At 41.1% G+C, this 17,899-nt stretch overlaps 4 protein-coding genes across 9 annotated transcripts; 1 reads left to right on the top strand and 3 right to left on the bottom strand.

Annotated features, from left to right (window-relative positions):
- Positions 1-1,153: 1,153 nt before the first annotated feature.
- On the bottom strand, positions 1,154-3,482 carry LOC103389686 (myelin-oligodendrocyte glycoprotein-like). Its single transcript, XM_008325210.3, has 4 exons — positions 3,353-3,482; positions 2,526-2,894; positions 2,073-2,165; positions 1,154-1,969 (listed from the first exon to the last, which is right to left on the bottom strand). Exons 1-4 carry the CDS (start codon positions 3,465-3,467, stop codon positions 1,803-1,805), a joined length of 744 nt encoding a protein of 247 aa, XP_008323432.1. The 5' UTR covers positions 3,468-3,482; the 3' UTR covers positions 1,154-1,802.
- Positions 3,483-3,517: 35 nt separating this feature from the next.
- Positions 3,518-7,628, top strand: LOC103389696 (uncharacterized). Of its 2 annotated transcripts, XM_008325225.3 has the most exons (9): positions 3,518-3,644; positions 3,737-3,795; positions 3,890-4,116; positions 4,203-4,372; positions 4,731-4,994; positions 5,067-5,324; positions 5,683-5,898; positions 6,422-6,493; positions 7,234-7,628. In XM_008325225.3, the coding sequence occupies exons 4-9, from the start codon at positions 4,342-4,344 to the stop codon at positions 7,314-7,316; spliced, it is 924 nt and encodes a 307-aa protein (XP_008323447.1). In that variant the 5' UTR covers positions 3,518-3,644; positions 3,737-3,795; positions 3,890-4,116; positions 4,203-4,341; the 3' UTR covers positions 7,317-7,628. The 2 variants fall into 2 exon arrangements, with proteins under 2 accessions (XP_008323447.1, XP_016888375.1); XM_017032886.2 differs by having other exon boundaries at positions 3,737-4,116.
- Positions 7,629-7,932: 304 nt separating this feature from the next.
- Positions 7,933-11,133, bottom strand: LOC103390140 (Fc receptor-like protein 5). Of its 4 annotated transcripts, none has more exons than XM_025063089.1 (6): positions 11,041-11,133; positions 10,288-10,557; positions 9,736-9,984; positions 9,296-9,436; positions 8,299-8,382; positions 7,933-8,266 (listed from the first exon to the last, which is right to left on the bottom strand). In XM_025063089.1, the coding sequence occupies exons 1-5, from the start codon at positions 11,072-11,074 to the stop codon at positions 8,321-8,323; spliced, it is 756 nt and encodes a 251-aa protein (XP_024918857.1). In that variant the 5' UTR covers positions 11,075-11,133; the 3' UTR covers positions 7,933-8,266; positions 8,299-8,320. The 4 variants fall into 4 exon arrangements, with proteins under 4 accessions (XP_024918857.1, XP_024918862.1, XP_008324102.2 ...); XM_025063094.1 differs by having other exon boundaries at positions 8,299-8,379; XM_008325880.3 differs by having other exon boundaries at positions 7,933-8,382.
- A 1,513-nt stretch (positions 11,134-12,646) lies between these two features.
- Positions 12,647-17,893, bottom strand: LOC103389665 (uncharacterized). Of its 2 annotated transcripts, none has more exons than XM_008325191.2 (6): positions 17,603-17,893; positions 15,865-16,235; positions 15,578-15,791; positions 14,119-14,189; positions 13,725-13,829; positions 12,647-13,412 (listed from the first exon to the last, which is right to left on the bottom strand). In XM_008325191.2, exons 2-6 carry the CDS (start codon positions 16,178-16,180, stop codon positions 12,829-12,831), a joined length of 1,290 nt encoding a protein of 429 aa, XP_008323413.1. In that variant the 5' UTR covers positions 16,181-16,235; positions 17,603-17,893; the 3' UTR covers positions 12,647-12,828. The 2 variants fall into 2 exon arrangements, with proteins under 2 accessions (XP_008323413.1, XP_008323404.1); XM_008325182.2 differs by having other exon boundaries at positions 15,865-16,200.
- Positions 17,894-17,899: the final 6 nt, after the last annotated feature.

Genomic DNA, 17,899 nt, shown 5'->3' with positions numbered 1-17,899 from the left:
AATGTGAGATAAAGTTCAATTTTTAACCTCCTGAGATTAAGTTCCACTTTATCTCGTTCTAATGTGAGATAATCTCACATTGGGGAACATTACCTCAGCGACACAAAGGAGAACAACAGATTAAATGATTTTAAAAAAAAGCACAGAAAAGACAAAGATCACAGTGGACTGTGAGCTGTAGAGGAGTAAGGACGGATGTTGTCCAAAGGAAACAGGAATTCTGATGGAGCAAAGAAATGAAGAAAGGATAACAATCTCGACCGAAAAGAAAAACAGACTTTATCCAACATAAATGTGTCAGCCGTAAAATATGGCAAACAGGGGATGACGTCATCAATCTAAAAATGCCATTTCCGTTATTTTTTAAATGTGTTATATTGTTGGTTTTATTTATTTTCTTTCTATTTTTTTAAGTGCCGGTGACTTAAACAAATACGTGGAGCTCCTGTTTAACACGGACGATCTACGGTGACCCTTGACGTCACAGCACCGCCTACTCACGAGTTTCCCCGCATCTGGAGAAGGAGACGTTCGTCTGACAAACATAATCATATCGAGAAGACTGATTAAAAACAATCACGAAACAAACAGCGATAACAGCAGTCATTGCAGAGTGAGTTGTCGGGGCAGTGGCCGCTTCAGCACCGCGGACAGCTCAGCAGACGCTGCGTTCAAAGACAGCGGAGAAATCGGATCTTTCATGACCATGCTCCCTGTGAACGTAAAGGAAAAAAAAAAACCCAAAACAACCAAGATCTAAATTGTTTTGTAATTTTTATTCTTTGTGTGAAAACTGTTACCTGAGAATTCTGAAATTGTTTTTTGAAAAGGAAAGACAGTGTGAGTGAAGGTCGAAGGGCTCCGTTAGGCAACTGGACGCGAAATGTTTTCTCGAGGACGTTTGGCCTCTCATCAAAGAGCCTTCTTCAGTTCTAACTGATGGTGGGGAGTACAGGAATTATATGCTGTGGGTGTGACTAAAGATAAAAGGTGCTTCAGGTTGGGTGGGCCGCTGGGGTCATGTGGGGAAGGGAACTTCATGTCCAGTTGCCCAACAGAACCCTTCAACCTCGACCTTGATCTGGATGACTGAGAATCTTCATAGATATGGTGAGTGATTGTGTAGTGAGCACCGACTGTTTACCAGTCTTGATTTAGTCTAAAATGGTGACTTTTCCTTAAACTGATAAAATACATATAATCTGCCGAGGTCACTGTAAATCTCTATGTCTGTCCCGCAGTACATCATTTAAAAATAAATATATTTTCATTAAATAAAGTCAGTAGTTGACTCATTAATTTGCAACCAGCCACCAGGGGGTGCAAAGGCATTATAGATTCTATAAATCGGGGTCACCAACGTGGTGCACGGGGTCACCTAGAACCCCCTATGGACGACCTTCTAAAAATAAAACTAGTCAACCAGAGGGTTAACAACTGTACTGTTACTGTGCTTTTTGGATCAGTTACACCTGCAGTGATAGTCAAGTTGGTATGATGTGCTTGTTTGATACAAGTCTGTATCAAACAAGTAGCTCTTCATATTCCTAAGTACCCTTGAAGTAGCGCTCAGTTTCATAAAGGTTGCTGACCCCTGTAGATTCTCCATGGTTATAGCGTGGTTGTTAAGAGTTTTGCCTGAAGATTTTGCCTAAAGTTCATCAAAGTCCATCTATTTTTGAAAGGCGTCTGTTGTTTGTCCTCATCAGTCCATCCTCGTCCAAAGTTCCAGGTAAGGAGTCACATTTTCAATCACCATGTGACTCGTTAGAGTCCACTGTCTTTTGCTTGAGCGATGGCATCTACTCAGTGAGGGCTCTGCTTTGGTCGACATCCAAATGATTTGGTTCACCTTTAGTTGCCTCTTTTTTTCGCCATTGTTGCACAACAATAAATATGGCAACTGAGACAGAAAGCAACACTACAAAAGTGGCAGACAGAATCCAGGTAATGGGATTTTTATGATCATCTGAAGGGTGAAAGAAACACAATTCCAAAGACTTTAAATAAAAACAAATACAAACAAAACTTTTGGTTGTACTTCAATATTTAAAAAAAGAACAAAAACTTACCATTATTGTTGTTGATGTCTCCAGAATCTGGAGTGTGAAAGTTTCTGGGTACCAGCGATGGAGCCGTCGTCCAAGTTGTAGGAGAAGCAGGAACTGAAAGTTTTTAGTTTTTCATTTAATAAATTATGATCAACTTTATCTTTTTTTTTTTTTACAGATTTCTATGCATCTACGAGCCAAGCTTTACACACATTGTTGCTTCTTCTACAATGTTTTCAGTTAAGGTAAGTTTGAATATTATATTTAGCCATAAAATATTTCTTATTAAATTTAGACACTTTTGCTTTTTACACATTATTACTGAAAAAGAAATATTTGTTTCATTTACCAAATTTTCCAAAGCATTCTGTAATTCCCCAGCCTGGGATTAATAAGGTATAACAACCAGGGTATATTTTGGAGAATTTTAAACTTTTCCATTTTGGCTTGGAATTAAAAACAAACTTTTCTTACCAACAACGAGCTGGATGATTACATGGCTTCTCAGGCTGGGTACAAAGCATCGGTACATTCCACGATCTGTGTACGTCACGTTTCTGATGCTAAGTGACAAGTTCCCGCGTGTAAGTTCGGCCTCGAAAGCAGACGCTCTGTCGTTGTACGACGCCAGCTTCATGTCCGTGAGCTCCGCGCCGCCACGGCGGAGATACACATAATAGACCCGGCGCAGAGGGTCCGAGGGGTCCGGCTCGACGTCCAACCGCGACCATTCAAATGTTAGCAACCGCGCGTCACGCCCAGAACTCAGAAGACAGGGGAGGACAACGTCATCACCCAGTGAGGCTGTGATTGGCTGAGCTGAGCCCGTCAGGAACTGATCGCCTGGAAAAAAAAACCCAACATGAGTCAGAAGCTTTTTGTTAATTATTTTTTTATTTATAGCTTTTTATAGTCTTCACATCAGAAAAACATATTAGGGCTTTAAAAACACGCTGGAGGATAAATAATTCGGCTTACGTCACTTAAGAAAACACGCAAACCGACATTTGGATGAAAACCTGATCTACAACAGGCGAACCTGCCTATACCCTATAGGACCTCGTTGTTTGAACTTGTGTTCGCCTTTAAATTTAACTGTTAAAGTCAGACCGTGACTCAGTTACGGCTTGTTTATTCTTTTTAAACTTTTAAGGCTCGACACAGTGTTTACACACTGACGTCGCCGCTGCTCGTGTGATTTTAAATCACACGCTGACGAGAACTGTAGTCGACAACATCAGTTAGACGGAAAAACAGAAAGGTTAACGGCTAAATATTCACCGAAGAAGCGACTCACTCACCATCTGATGCGGGGAGAATCGAGGCAGAGTCCGCAGCGACGGCAAAAACGGCGAGCCAGAAGGAAACACTAAACGTCATAACGTACACAACCAGGACGTTGCGCGAGTGTGTCATACGCAGCGTGGGGCACGGTTTTATCAGCGTATTGACGTCATCCCCATGACGAATCACTCACATGATTCGTCAATCGGATTATTTACTGCAATATCCATAGAAACGTTCCATAGCATGATGTTTCTGAAGGCTTTAGAGCTGATTTCTTTAAACCTGGTAACACAAGAAAAACTGAGGGTGAGAATGAATGAATAGAACAGAATACTCTGTATAATTTAATAATAATTCATGATAAGTATATTAAAAAAATAACTTTTGATAATCTATAGCTTTGCTGGCCTTGACGGTGAGCTACTGGCCTATATATACCAAATGGGGGCCACTAAAGGTAGCATAATTGAAGTGGGTCAAGTGGAAATAAGTGCAATGAGGTAATGTGCCTTTCGTCGGTCCTCAGGTGTTTCATTATTTCTCTTTGACAGATACTTGTGGATATTCTCGGTCATCCAGGTCTTCATAATAATCTCCAAAGCAGTTTTAAAAATAGGCAATTGGACTCACCCCAAGTTATTTGAAGACGTTGGCCACTTTACTGGACACCACACCCACCTTTGGGGTGGATATATAAATACCTGCAACACCCCACCAGGACAGTAGAACTGATGAAGCTTCTTGGATGAGAAGCGAAACGTCTTCAGTTTACTTGGTGGTGAGTCCAGTTGCCTGTTTTTAAAACTGCTTTAGAGATCATCTGTGACGGATCAATAAAAACAAAATAACACTGTTTCTTTGAAGAAGAAGGAAAAAGACAGGAAACCAGAGGCACACATTTATCACACATTGCTTCCTGCTAACTAGCAGCCCATCACAGCTTCAGACCTTGAGACAGATTCTTGGCAGGAAACTGTCTGTGACACTCACAACATCTGCAGTCATGGACGCAGCAGCATTATGCTCAGTGGCAGGTGAGAAACAAACTCAACATTTAGGATAAACCTATTACGACTGTTCACTGGTGTGTCACTGTTGCAGTGTGTCTGCTCATTGAACACTCAATCTGTCAAATCTGTCACGGCTCAGCACAAAGACTTAGTGGTCAAACTGGTCAAAGCTGTTGGAGACACAGAGACTGTTCTGAACTGGTTTTAGTCCGTTGTCAACATTAGACTCCTGCAGAAACTGTCTGAGAACATTCTGACTGACCCCAGTGTTGTGTTCTAGGGATTCATGGAGGCTGAATATGTTCACATATTCATCAGCACCCTTAGCTGTGTCCCCTGAGTCCACAGAGAAAAGTCTGATTTTTTTTATTTTTTCTTGCAGCCTTGCTCACGGTTGTTCCCAACCAATCCCAGTTCTTCCAACACGAGTCAGTGACTCTGAAGTGTCAGCCTCTGGGAAACCTCCTGGATTGGAAAGTGATGAGGAACACGTCCAAACATACCAACAAAGAGTGTCTCAGCTCAGGCAACAGCACCGACAAATCCAGCTGCTTCCTGGATTACCTCATCCCGTCAGACTCTGGGGTTTATTGGTGTGAGTCCGGACCAGGGTTCTACAGCAACACCATCAACATCTCTGTCACAGGTAAGACAAATACATCAGAGGAGGAAGGGGCACAAATCTGTATCTGTAAAGTACCTGCGATGGCTTCGTCAGGTGGTCATGTGATCGTGGAAGTTCCAGTCTTTCCTGTGGTTGAGGGAGCCAACGTGACTTTGTTCTGCAAAGGCAGAGATTCCCCCTCGCTCTACTCCTCCAACAGCCTGACGGGGACTTTCTACAAGGACGGGGCTCTGGTGGAGAGCAGCTCGGCAGGAATTTTGACCATCCACAATGTCTCCAAGTCAGACGAAGGACATTACAGTTGTGCCTCAGGAAAGGACACGTCTCCTGAAAGCTGGCTCACTGTCACAGGTTGGTTTATTTTCCAAAATTTCCAAATTTCTGACCCTTCAACAGAAGGGTCAGAAATTAGTGAAGACTTGAGTTGTTTTAAATTTCCTCTAAATCTCGTTATTTGTCCTTGAGAATATCAAGACAGGGTTTTGATTTTGATAAAATATTCTAATAAGCTTTCATATCACACAACTCTCATGCTATTTTGACATGTTAAAGATTTTATTTTATTAGGTTGGGAAATGTGCACATACAGAAGTCCATAGAAAAAATCACCAGTGTTAAATGATAGAACACAGCAGTTGTCAACGATGACCGTCACCGAGTTTAAATGTTTTAAAAAATGCATCTTCAAACTTTCTTTACCAACACAAAGTGACCACAGGAGGGAGCACCGTAGCAGCAGGAAAGTGTGGCCTCGACCACTGTATGGAGCTGTGTTTGTTGTCAGGTCAGTGTGTGGGTGTCTGTGATGAGAAAAGAAATCTTCAAAGACCTCAAACCTGTCTCCTGTGCATCCTGCTGCCTGTCGTGGTCGTGTTACCGACCTCAACGTTGTTGATGCTGTTCTGCTTCCACAGACGCCGAAAAGGTCAGTTTGTTTCCGTGTACATATCACTTCCTGTCATAGGCCAATAAAAGTAAAATGAAATGTTATGGCTATGGATAGATAAATGTTATACATAAACAGAACCATAAACAAAATATATTATTATGAATTTTAGGAGATGTTTAGTTTGCTTTTCAAAGGTTGCCCAGAAAAGGAAATTTGACCAAACCAAAACTCAGGGTTACCAAAGAAAAACATTAAGAGTTACCCAAAAACAGCCATCTTGTAGCCTAACAATTACTGAATGTTAATTATACAATGAACACCTGAAACCCAGCTTTAAAATAAATACAAATACAGTCATTGAAAAGATAAATTAAAACCATACTGAGTGTTAGAAAATAAGTAACTGCAAGTTGAGGTTAAAATAAAAAAAATAATCTGCTCAATCTGCTCTACAGATGCTCTGAGAGAGCCATAAATTACCAGGACAATTACTGCATTTCTTGTTGACAGAGCTAATAATATGCTAACATTAATGCAAATGTTTTCCTGTGTGTTACAGTGAAAAAAGCTGATGTTTTGTACACAGACATCATCATCACCCCGGTTGTCCAGCGTAAGCAGCCAAGCAGCGGTAAAGATTCCTAGATTCCGTGGGACCGTTGCTAACTGCTAACTGCTTACACTGTTGTTTATTCTTTGGGCACTGTTCAGCATTGCATTTTGCTGTTCTCAATGTACGTATGTTTGTGTACAGACTGTCAAAACCGTTTATAACGAATCGGGACATTTCACCAAAGTATACCAGTATTGTTCAAAGCTAGCCACAGTAGGTTGTGGATAGCTTCAAGTGTTGACATAGAGTAGCCCACGTTTAGCTAAATGTTAGTTAAAACCCGCTGAGAATTAGTCAAACAAAACCAAAACGTATCCGTTAAGCTTTGGATAATTAAGAATTATCCAAAGTTTTAGCAATATATTAAACAACATTAGCTCGTAGTAACTTGAATGTAGCCTAAAAAGGTACTGAGCAAACATTCTTAAGGATAAGCTAATATTATATTAGCCACATTTATAGATGGAAAACCAACAGACGGTGGTGCTGAGAGGTGATAATCTGACACGCGCACACACGAAAAGAATCTGCGTTTACTTTCTATTTACATCAGGCCGTAACTGTTCAGAAGGTTGGTTTAGTTTCATACATGCTAATACTTTAATGGCTCTGCTCAGTGGGTCTGACGTGTCCTCGTCTTTTAAATGTTTGAAGTTCACAGTGTTGATATTGAACCTGATGTTTGATGATGATGATGATGATGATGATGATGATGATGATGATGATGATGACGTTAACACGACTTATCTGCGCTCTAGATGTGGATGGGGTTTTCACTGTCTACTCAACACTCAAGCCAGAGCTTCAGAACATGAGGCAGGGGCTGCAGCCCAGAGCCTAAACCTGGTCCTGGTCCCCGTGCTAGTCCTGGTCCTGGTCCTGGTCCTGGTCCTGGTCCTGGTCCCCGTGCTAGTCCTGGTCCTGGTCTCCTTCGTTCCTTATTCCTACCTGTTTATTCTCTTAATTTCTCTGAGGATGTTTTGTTTCTTGTTTTCTTTTTTTTTTTTTATGTGTTTAAAGTCTTTGTTCATCAGGAGTTCTAAGAATTGTTACAGCATTTCAACTTCAGTAGGTGGCAGTAAAGTGAACACCTGTGAGTCTTAGGTGTGTATTTGTGTCATTTGCCTGTCTAATGTAATAAACATTCACATGATTTCGGGTTATGTTTGTTCCTTCCCTAACAACAATCCATTTATCGTACGTCACGCGCTGTGACGTCAGCTCAAATAATCTCTTAAGGTTTAGGCGCGACATCTCATGGTCAGTTACTGGTATTGCATTTACTCTCACACCTGTATAGTATGTGAGGCAATGGGGAAGAGATACAAACGCGTGACTGACGCTGTAAGAAGAAGTGCGTGTTCATACGGACCCTTAGCAATACATATATATTACGGCTATTTCTTGAATATATTGGCTAATTAATAGCTAATTTCTGGGTGGATTTTTCCTAAATGTTCGTGGCAAATCGAAGCTTTTTTTTATTGAGAATTTTTTATTTCGATACAATCTCCAGATGTTTTGGTTAATTGTTAACGATTATCTACGCTAACGTGTACAGTTTGTCTGACTGGTCTAAACTTTAACTGCTTTTCAATCCATATTGCCATTGCAGAAACACAAATGCAGAACTGGTTGCACTGTGGCTTGGCCGCAGATGAAACTCCACTGTAAGATTTGTTCACAGCTTTTTTTTTAAAGTTTCCTCTTCCTTTTCTCTGTTTCAACTGAGAAACAAACCACTGACACAGTTCTGCTAAACAACCACAGAAAAATCACTTTCGTCAGAGAAGAGTTGGAAGAGGCCAGAGAACCAGGAGGGACAATAGTTTCACAACAGCACTGCTATGAGACTACTTCCATGATGACATCATCACTGAGCGTTCGCTCTGGAAGATTCCTAGCTGCTGTGTGAACAAACAAACACAAACAAACAACCATCAGTAAAAAGTGATGTTAGAAACACTGGTCTTATTTCAGTCTGTCTAACTTTTAGCAAGTCTTGCTTAATGTAAACCCGTGGGTTTTTTTAATCTACTGCTATGTCTACGTTAACTGTTAGTACACCTTTCTGGGTCTTTCATTTTTCACGTTTTCAGATCTCTGGTGTGTTTTGGATCATTTTCAGATAATCTAGAGGATTTTGTGTCATTTTTGTCTAGTTAGTAACTTAATACATTTTCTTTGGTGAATTTTCTGAAAATCTAATTTTCTATGTCCTGGGTAATTATTAGGTTTATCCCAGCTTTATCTGGTTGTTTGTTTCGTTGCTATTATTTCTATATTTCTGTGATACTATTTTTTATTGTTTATCATCATTCCTTAAACTATTTAATCTATCTTATTTTATAATATATATAAATTATATATAAATATATAAATATAATAAATATTAAATATAAATATAAATATAATATATAAATATATATATTATTTTATATTTTATTTTATATTTTATCTATCTATCTATCTATCTATCTATCTATCTGTCTGTCTGTCTGTCTGTCTGTCTGTCTGTCTGTCTGTCTGTCTGTCTGTCTGTCTGTCTGTCTGTCTATCTGTCTGTCTGTCTGTCTGTCTACACTGCTCATTACCTGTCTATCTGTCTGTCTACCTACCTACACTGCTCATTATGTAGGTAGGTAGGTATCCCTACCTACCTACCTACCTCCCCATCCATCCACCCACCCACCGATTTCAACTGTTTTGAATGCAATACAATACGAGTTCAGAAATGGTCACGTATTTAACCTCCTCATTACTAAGACTTGTTTTCAGATCAGTGTGTAGCAGGTAGATTAGATGTCTCTAAAACCTGACCTTGATTCCTGTTCCTGTGAACAAGTGTCATGAAGATAGTGGACAGGAGGAAGGGACTTCCCACCAGCAGGTGGCGTATGATTGTAAAAGCAGGTGGTGCACATGAGGATGCTGGACCTTCTGGTGAAGCGAACACATGACCTAGGAAAACCAAAGAAATTACAGAGCAGGTTAGGTGAGAAATTCAGACCATCACCTGAAGACCAGCTCACAATAATCCAGGGTTTAAAAATGACCCTGTCCAAAAAGATATACTCTAAGACCATAAGACCGTAGACAATCTCACAGACCTGGTCCAGATGCAGGCAGCTCACCCTAACCCTGCGTTCATAGTGGTTGGAGACCAAAGACTTGTTCCAAAGACCAGATCTAAATTCATGGAGACCAGATCCCAAACCAAAGACCCGGTTGAACCAGGTTAGTCCGGTGGTGGGTCTTACTTTGGACTTGCAGCAGGCTGTGGAGAGACTGGTCCCCCTGGTGAAGGTGGCACCTGTAGAGACCCTGGTCAGATGTAGAGACGTTGTAGATGGACAGCTCTGCAGTGGAGCTGCTGCTGATCAGATGACCGTCCTTGTAGAAAGAAAACAGACGCTCAGACGACGACGCGGTCCTGGTTCTGCAGCGCAGAGTCACGTTGGATCCTTCAGGGACTGGACCAGGGGGGCTCTCTAAGACCACGGACTTATCTGGTTAAAATACAGTGTGAATGGTTAGCTAAGCTGCTGTGTCTCACGCTGTAGCTAACCTTTAGTTGTAACACGGCCAGCCATTGGATACTGTTGTTATAATTGTTGCAAAGTTAACATTTATTTAACTTTCATCGCCATTTATTAGCCTTTTATTTTCTTCTTCAGCCTTTTCTGCTCCACATTTTGCTAGGTTTTTATATATTTCTGGTATCCTATGTTTTAGCTTCACGTGAGCCTACTTTAATATTGCTAACATTTAACTGAGCCTGGCTAAGTGTTCACGTTTCAAGAAAGTCATACCTGAGATGGTGATGTTGGCCATGAGACTCTGTCTGCCATCATCAGACTCACACCAGTAGAGGCCGCTGTCAGAGGGGTAGGTGTGCCCTATGACACAGGTGGAACTGGAGGACAAAGAAGAGCCCCAGCCCGAGGAGCAGGATGTGACGCTGCCCCCCAAGGTTCTTCTTTTTACCTTCCATACGGTGGCGCTGGAGTCTTTTCCACAGCTAATATTAATGGTGGAGTAACGAAATAACTGAGAGGAGTAAGGAGAGAGATGGAGACACACTGGAGAGAGGAGAAGGAAAAACAGGAAGAAGAGAGGAGAGGACAGAGACGAGGAGGGGGAAAGACAGGGGAGAGAAGAAATGTCGAGGAGGGGGAAAGACAGGGGAGAGAATAAAAAGGGGAAAGGGGGATAGGAGGGTGAGAGGAAGGCAGGAGAGGAGAAGAGAGATCGAAAGAGAATAGGGTGAAGAGTGGGAAGAAGAGAGGTGAGGAGGACAGAGGAGATGTGAGAAAACAGAAGACAGGAGGAGAGATTTTACAGGCGACAAAAGAAGCAAGGAGAGGAGAAGAGGGACAGAGGTGAGGGGAAGGAGAGGAGATACAGCAACAGGAGGAGAAAGGAGGAAGTCAAAATTATGTACCGGAAAGAAAGTGAAAATGGTTTTAAAAATATGAAAACCAAAAACATGTTTGAGAAAAGATATTAAGCAAAAGTCAGTAAAAAAAGGGTTAAAATAAAGAAGAAGAAATAAAAAATCTCACCAAGCGTCAGACACAGAGACGTGAGTTGCATCATGATCAACGCAGGACTGTTGCCTACCTCTGGTCTACTTCCTGTTCAAAGACCAAGTGCAGCACAACCCCACTACACAATTTAAGACCTAGAATTTGTCATCTTTGCTGTAGATGTTATTTCCTCGTCATATTTGTTAGGTTTCTCTTACTTTTAGCTTATTTGGAGTTAACATTTAGCAACTTTGTGGAAAACTTTAACTAGTTCTAAACCTCATTATAGCACTTACAGTACGTTTGATAACTTTATCACTTATTCTTAGCTACTTTTTGGCTAACATTCAGCTATTTCTGGACCCACTTTTGTTTCTTCGGGATTGAACCAGCTATTTATTTTTATTACTTTAAAGCTTGCAGTGTCAACATTTTCTCAGTAGGGGGCGAGCACAGAGTTTAATCGTTTGGGAAATGCACAACCACAAAGCCTGGATAAAAATAAAAAACTAAGAAAATTCAATTTAGACAAATATTTTATTCAAATGTGTGGAAGTAAAAATTCACAGTAGAAAAAATACAAAAAAATAGACAAAAAAAAAAAAAGACTTAAAAACTTGGCAGGCAAGACTGGACTTTCCTCTTCCCTATATCTTCCTCTAGAATCAAACCCAGTATATAATGTTATGGGTTCAGTGGTCATTTCATCTTCAAAATGTTTGGAATTCCTGCTAGAATGAGTGTCGAGCAATTCTAAAAGATGTAGGTGTGCTCCCTGATCTGATCTGTTGGATCATTTTTGTCATGGGCAGTGGTGGCTCACTCCCACTCCCACTGAGGTGCTCTGTCATGGCTCCGTCTCCACTCACTGCTCATTTGGTTGTGTGCAGTGGTGAGCTGTGTCACAGTGACAGGGAGTTCACGTTGATATTTTCAAGTAATGGAATGTGTTTTGAAGTATCCCATTTTCATTTTCCTATCCTTGATACCAACCCCCTCTTACTATTCTCCTCTATACATTTATCAGAACATTTTCTGAAGGTGATGGACGATATTTCAAAGTGTTCCATTCACTGTGCAACAAAAAATAATACCACAACTGTAAGAACCACCAGTTAAATGTAAACATTTACTGTAGAAGTGATTTCGCTTGAACATAATGCTGTCCTGTTAATATATATATATATATATATAAAACCCACTGAACACACATTATTCAAAAACACTTTGGCTAAGTTTCTTACTGACCTTCAGTTTTAATGGCTCATGTTTTGCTGTTATCTCCGTTAACTTAGAAGTTAGCTGGTAAGCATGCAGTACCTAACCCAAAGTCAAACTCCGTACTGTAAAGAGTAATGCTATGCTGCTGTTTTGTTTTTCAAGTGAAAAATTCTAGCTACTTAAGTTAGCGTTACTGATTTGCTAGTGTATCTCGTTAGGTCATTGTTGTTACCTTTTGACTGTCAGCAAGCCGTTTTTGGCACAAAAATATTGTGCTACTTTAGTTAGCCTTTAGCCCTTTTACAACACTCTTAGTAATCTATTTTGTTTCTTATTCCAAGCTTATTCTCAGCCTCTTAGATCCTTTAATTAGCTCTCCTGTCTTTTAACCTTTAATCATCTGGTGACTAATTTGGTTTAGTTTAGTATTTTGAAGAGTATTAGTATTTTTTTTTTTTTTTTTTTGCCCCACAGCTTGACCAAAGTGAATGTTTCAAATAAAGTGCTAATATTTTAATGCCCCCTAGTGGCTATGGGACAAAACGGTTTAGCTTAGATTAGATTGAAATCTGTGAATTCCACACTGGAGAAATAATTAAAAGTTTAGGTGAGAGGCAACAGGGGCTTCCCCTCATCCTGCTCCGCCAGGACATCGAAGCGATTGGCAGTCAGGATCAGCGAGGGTCTGATATGGGTAAAGTTGCTGAAGCTCTTGGAACGGACAACTCCAGTTGGTTTTGGATCTGCATTTCCACACGGACGTGAAGAAGCTAAAACTTCTTGGGAGCTCTTGTGATCCTTAGGCTTGGTTTGGATTGATCCCTGGGATGAAATGCTCTGGCTTCTCTGGCTTCTCCTGACTGTTGGAGGCTTTCCTACAGGTTTTGGAAAATTGTTGGAACTGGACTTTGGAGAACTGCTGTGGGCTACACTAATCGGCTTGTCATGCTGAGGAATAATGACTGGAAGTGTGTTACAGTTGTCCTGACGCTGTGCTTCCAGTTCAGTGATCTTCTTTCTATGTTCCTCCTCAGCCTGCTCCAGTTGTTTTTGCTTGGTTTCGAGCTGAGCCGTGAGTGAGGAGACTTGTTCCTTCAGCTGATTGATCTCACACTGGGGATCAGGTGAGGAGGAGGAGGTGTCAGCAGTCTGCTGTTTTAGTGCTTCTGGGTTAAGACAAGAACGACCTGGAGCAGCAGCAGGAGGAGGAGCAGAAAGAAAAGAAGGGGAGAAGGGAAGAAAAGGAAAAGTGGGAGGGGGGAGTACAAATAGGTGGAGGAGAAAAGGGAAGATAGTGAGCAGGTGGAAGAGAAGAGGAGGAGTAAGAAGGAAGAACGTGGACAGGAGCAGAAGGAGGAAAAGGAAGAGGAGAAAACTCTTTAAATAAATACAAAGAAAACTCTACTGTAGCTTCAGCCTGACTGTAGCTGAGTGAATGTGTCCTGTCTTACCTGGTCTGCACCATAATATGGCACAGATCTGAATGTGTCCTGTCTTACCTGGTCTGCCCCATAATATGGCACAGATCACCGGGATGATGATGATGATGGCTATGACCCCCACAACAACACAAATGGTGTCAGAGCATTGGGTCAGACAGGAAGCTGAAAAATGACAACAAAACAGCTAAATGTGGCTACTTCAAGGCTGTTTTAACTTCTTTGTTATTTTATGGCTAACATTTGTCCATCCATCCATCCATCATTCTATCCATCCATCCACCATCCATCTAGACTTCCTGGTGAACATGTCTAACTCTTAGCTGTTGTTAGTGTTAAGCAATTTCTTTGCCAGTAATAAAACAACTTTGTGGGTACCTTAAAGCCTGAACTTTTTTCTTCAGCATATTGTACTTCATGTACTGCGGTAGTAAAAATGCAGGTGTAGTAATACCTGGTATGAAGACTTCTTTATCCGTGTACGTGTCGCTCTCTGGCTGCTGAACTCTGCAGGTGACCCTGAGGCTGAGAGACAACAAGGACAAGAGTCTTTTGAGTTCATGTGGAAAATGTAAAGAACCTCTGTGAGGAGTTTATTTAGTTAAAGGCATTCAAACATGTGCTCCACAGGCCCCATGTGGCCCACACACAACCAGAGAGGGGTCCAGTCTATGGTTACTGAAGAAACTGACGGAAGATTTTGCCAATTTTGCCACAACATGTACAGCTAAATTTGCTATGTCCTCAAAACATGGTTTCAGATATTGATGTGTGTGCAGTTTTGTTTGTAGTAATTTCCCTTCATTTCCTAGTTCACCTGAGGACTCTGACCTAGATGCTTTGCTTTTGTCCCCTCCTAGACTGATAGGCTCCATCTCAGTTCTCTACAATCGTACTGCTTCAATGCACAAGTCTTTAGGTTCAATAAGGACCCTGTGGGAGGAAGATATGAGAGCGTCCATATCAGATGAGCTCTGGTTTAAGACCCTCAGTGTGGGCAAAGCATTCAGTGTAAACTTGTCCACTGTGTCTTCTACACCAAGGTCTGTTTAGCTAAAGGAAAAGCTAAGTGGAAAGTCAACTCCCTGTCAGTGTGACACAGCTCACCACTGCACACCACCAAATGTGACCTCTGTTTTTAACCCATCACCAAAGTGAACAGTGGCAGCTTTAAGAACCAGGGAGCAGTGAGTGGAGACGGAGCCATGACAGAGCACCTCAGTGGGAACTTGGCAGCTGGTGGACTAGAACCTGGAACCTTCTGGACCCAAGTCCACTCCCTCAACCACTAATCCACCACTGCCCTGTTTTTTTTGTTTGTTATGTGTTTGTTTTTTGGAAAGAAAAGTGAGAATGTAAAATGTACAGCTGTGTTTCTTCAGGTGCCATCAGTCTCCTGCAGATCTCATTTTGCCCTGGGCTACACATCTGTTGGAGTGAGGTGTTGTGTGTTCAAGGCCACCTTCTTGGTTTTGAAAATTTGATTTCAGGAGCATGTCGTTAGGTCCAAATGGTTTAGTATGTTATCGTTACAGCCTTTCCTGTCACTGACGTTCTGGGTCCTCTGAAACGGTATTTCCACAGGTTCCAGACTGGGGAACCTGGATTTTGGTGGCTCTGTGTCTGTGTCTGTGTCTGTGTAAAACACCATGTGTAGGTGTACCTACGTATTACACCGTATCCACCCAGAATTCCCATCTGGACGTTATTAATCCAACACGTGTGGATGTGACTTTTGTTTGCAAAGTAAAACAACCCAAAAGAAACATGAGCGTTCCCGTGTGGACATAGCCTATAATGGTATAATAGTTCTGACCTGGCATGGCGTTAAAATCCACACTACCCTGACACTCTTAGGTTTTCACACTCACATTCATTCTCCTTCATTTTAATAGTTTTATTTAAATGTCAACCTTTTATTCTCAGGCTGGAGAGTCGTCCTGCGCGTCACAGTGTGATATACTCCACCCTGCAGACTCCGACGCTGCTCCTCAGCCTTCATCACATTGTTCTTATCGTCCAAGAAGATGATGTTGTGCTTTAGCCCCAAGCTTAGGGCCTCACACTCCAGAATCACCTCTTTCCTCTCCCCTTCAACAAAAGTGAATCCTATTGCGTTCACAGCATCTGAGAGAGATAAAAACAACTTAAAAATGTTCTTGCTTTTTTTTTTTTTTAAGAATGATTGGACTGGACGTACCAACTAAAAGTTCCACTTCTTGGATTTCTTTATGATCCTCTCCCCAAAGACCCTTGCAGTTGTACACTCCAGCATCAGAGTGCTGCACACTGCAGAGCCTCAGTGAAAAGGTTTTGGGCTTCCCGTCCTTGATGTCAAAACTTGTCCTACCCTCAAAGTGAGAATGCTTTTCATCATGGAGCTCCATATTGTGACGGAACACTATTGCAATGGCACCGTCTTTCGACCACTCCACTGTCGTAGGTGGCTTAGATTTGGTGGTAAAAGTGCAGGGCAGATCCACTGAAGTGCCAACCGAGGTGGTTATCTTCTTCATTTTATCCTCTGAAGATTGATCTGCAAAACACAATAGCTTTAATATTACATTAAAGCTATTTTAAAAAAATATAATAGCTTTAATATTACATTAAAGCTATTAAAAAAAATTATTAGTTTTTTCCTTGGCTAACTGTTAACAACTTCAACGCTACATCGGGCATCAGCGGGCACACCGGTCTGAGGATGTAATCCTCCAGAGCAGGGCTGTCAGAATCAATCACTCTGAGGGTCAAAATTCAAAGCCACACAGGATTACCATTTCTTCAACAGGCTTGTGCCCAGCCAGGATGCTGGGAGTTGGGTCGTGAAACGGATGTGCATTACGGAATATTTTGTTTATGGTAAACGTAGCCTTGATAAGAATTGGAATTCCCATAGCTGTGTTTTACACACAGTAGTTGATCACTGCATTTTACCCAGTGTTTTTCAACTCTGGGCTCTGGACCCCATTTGGTGTTGCCCAGAATTCAAATGGGGTCGCCTGAAATAATAACTGATAAAGGGAAAATACAAAATAAGAAAAATAAAAAAGGTTTTGACTCTTTTTTTAAAAAATTGTGATCACTCATGATCTTAAACAACTGTATTCTTCAATTATTTCAATATAAATGGAGTTGAAATTCAGGGCAGCATATAAAATATCTGAGCTGAGGAGTGACAGCTACTTAAATGTCACCGGAAATTTGTGATGTCAAAATGGTAGCACAAGCCAAAAAAGATTGGGAACAACTAGACATCAGCGTGTGTCAGACAAGCTGCTGTATTTGAGACATGTTTGCATTCTTTATATTCAAGTCCAGGTTCATCAAGCCTACAGGTTTGAGCTTGAAACTTCTATGGCACAAACTGCTTTGACCTTCCCGCTCATTAGCAGGTTCGTGTGGACTGCTGCGGTTTTTAATCTGGAAGCTGGAAGTCACGTGTGCTGCCCAGGAATGAAGTTACACAGTGTGGTACTTTCCCTGTACAGATTGCGCAATTAAGTAAAAGAAGCTAGCAGTGCAATGTCATGTGGATGTGTCCATTGTGGTTTAGCTGTTAGCGTATTCATAACTTCTAACTTTTAGCAATTATCTGGACACTTTCTGAGTGAGCTTACTAATGTACGTTATCTGCTTTCTCTGTACCATTTTTTGGGCTCTAAGTGATCTACTAATATTTTGTTCTCCTTTGCTCCTGACATTTAGCATTAGCGTTTTTATTTTTATAAGTAAAAGGCAACTTTAAGGGGCATATTTGACAAACCTTTCAACCTCTATGCATATCTGAGCATTTGCCATATTTGAGTTGAATAAAACCTTAAACCTTAATAAAACCCACTAAAAAGTGTCTATTTTTGCTATCTTGTTGAAAACACGTAGAAACATTTGGTTAACATTACGGTTAAAATCCATTTTACAAAGCAGAACTCAAACTGTACCTGAAGCTGAGCAACAGGACAACGTAGCACAAACCAGGAGAAGGCGAAGAAACATTCTTGGAAAAAAAAGCAGCGTGACTTCTCCCAAGGAAAAATAAAAGTAATTAAAAATAAAGTTTTGCTGGAAGAACTCAAAAGTCCACTTCAAGTTCTCCGTTCTCGTCTGCGGCGACGCGATCGTCAGAAGAACTTTGATTGTAAATAACAATTGGCAGCAACTCGTAACAACTCCTCTCTTGCTCTCAGTCTAGCTTCACTCTCGCCATTTCCTTCACTTCTGTCAGGTTTATTCTCATT

This window comes from Cynoglossus semilaevis, chromosome 1 (genome assembly GCF_000523025.1).
Source record: "Cynoglossus semilaevis isolate Cse_v1.0 chromosome 1, Cse_v1.0, whole genome shotgun sequence".
NCBI lineage: Eukaryota > Metazoa > Chordata > Actinopteri > Pleuronectiformes > Cynoglossidae > Cynoglossus > Cynoglossus semilaevis.
The sequence above is the reverse complement of the archived record's forward strand: the minus strand, read 5'-3'. Positions and strand labels throughout refer to the sequence as shown.

Bases quoted from the DNA above. Each gene is read 5' to 3' on its own strand.
- LOC103389696 (XM_008325225.3), top strand. From the start codon at position 4,342: ATGGACGCAGCAGCATTATGCTCAGTGGCAG. The intron at 5,899-6,421 runs GTCAGTTTGTTT...TGTGTGTTACAG, and splicing joins CTTCCACAGACGCCGAAAAG to TGAAAAAAGCTGATGTTTTG. The intron at 6,494-7,233 runs GTAAAGATTCCT...TCTGCGCTCTAG, and splicing joins GCGTAAGCAGCCAAGCAGCG to ATGTGGATGGGGTTTTCACT.
- LOC103390140 (XM_008325880.3), bottom strand. From the start codon at position 11,074: ATGATGCAACTCACGTCTCTGTGTCTGACGCTTG. The intron at 9,985-10,287 runs GTATGACTTTCT...TATTTTAACCAG, and splicing joins GGCCAACATCACCATCTCAG to ATAAGTCCGTGGTCTTAGAG. The intron at 9,437-9,735 runs GTAAGACCCACC...TGGTTTTCCTAG, and splicing joins CAGCCTGCTGCAAGTCCAAA to GTCATGTGTTCGCTTCACCA.
- LOC103389686 (XM_008325210.3), bottom strand. From the start codon at position 3,467: ATGACACACTCGCGCAACGTCCTGGTTGTGTACGTTATGACGTTTAGT. The intron at 2,166-2,525 runs GTAAGAAAAGTT...AAAAACTTTCAG, and splicing joins AATCATCCAGCTCGTTGTTG to TTCCTGCTTCTCCTACAACT. The intron at 1,970-2,072 runs GTAAGTTTTTGT...TTCACCCTTCAG, and splicing joins AGACATCAACAACAATAATG to ATGATCATAAAAATCCCATT.
- LOC103389665 (XM_008325182.2), bottom strand. From the start codon at position 17,657: ATGTTTCTTCGCCTTCTCCTGGTTTGTGCTACGTTGTCCTGTTGCTCA. The intron at 14,190-15,577 runs GTTGACATTTAA...GTTGTCTCTCAG, and splicing joins CTCCAGCCTGAGAATAAAAG to CCTCAGGGTCACCTGCAGAG. The intron at 13,830-14,118 runs GTATTACTACAC...GTCATTTTTCAG, and splicing joins TAAAGAAGTCTTCATACCAG to CTTCCTGTCTGACCCAATGC.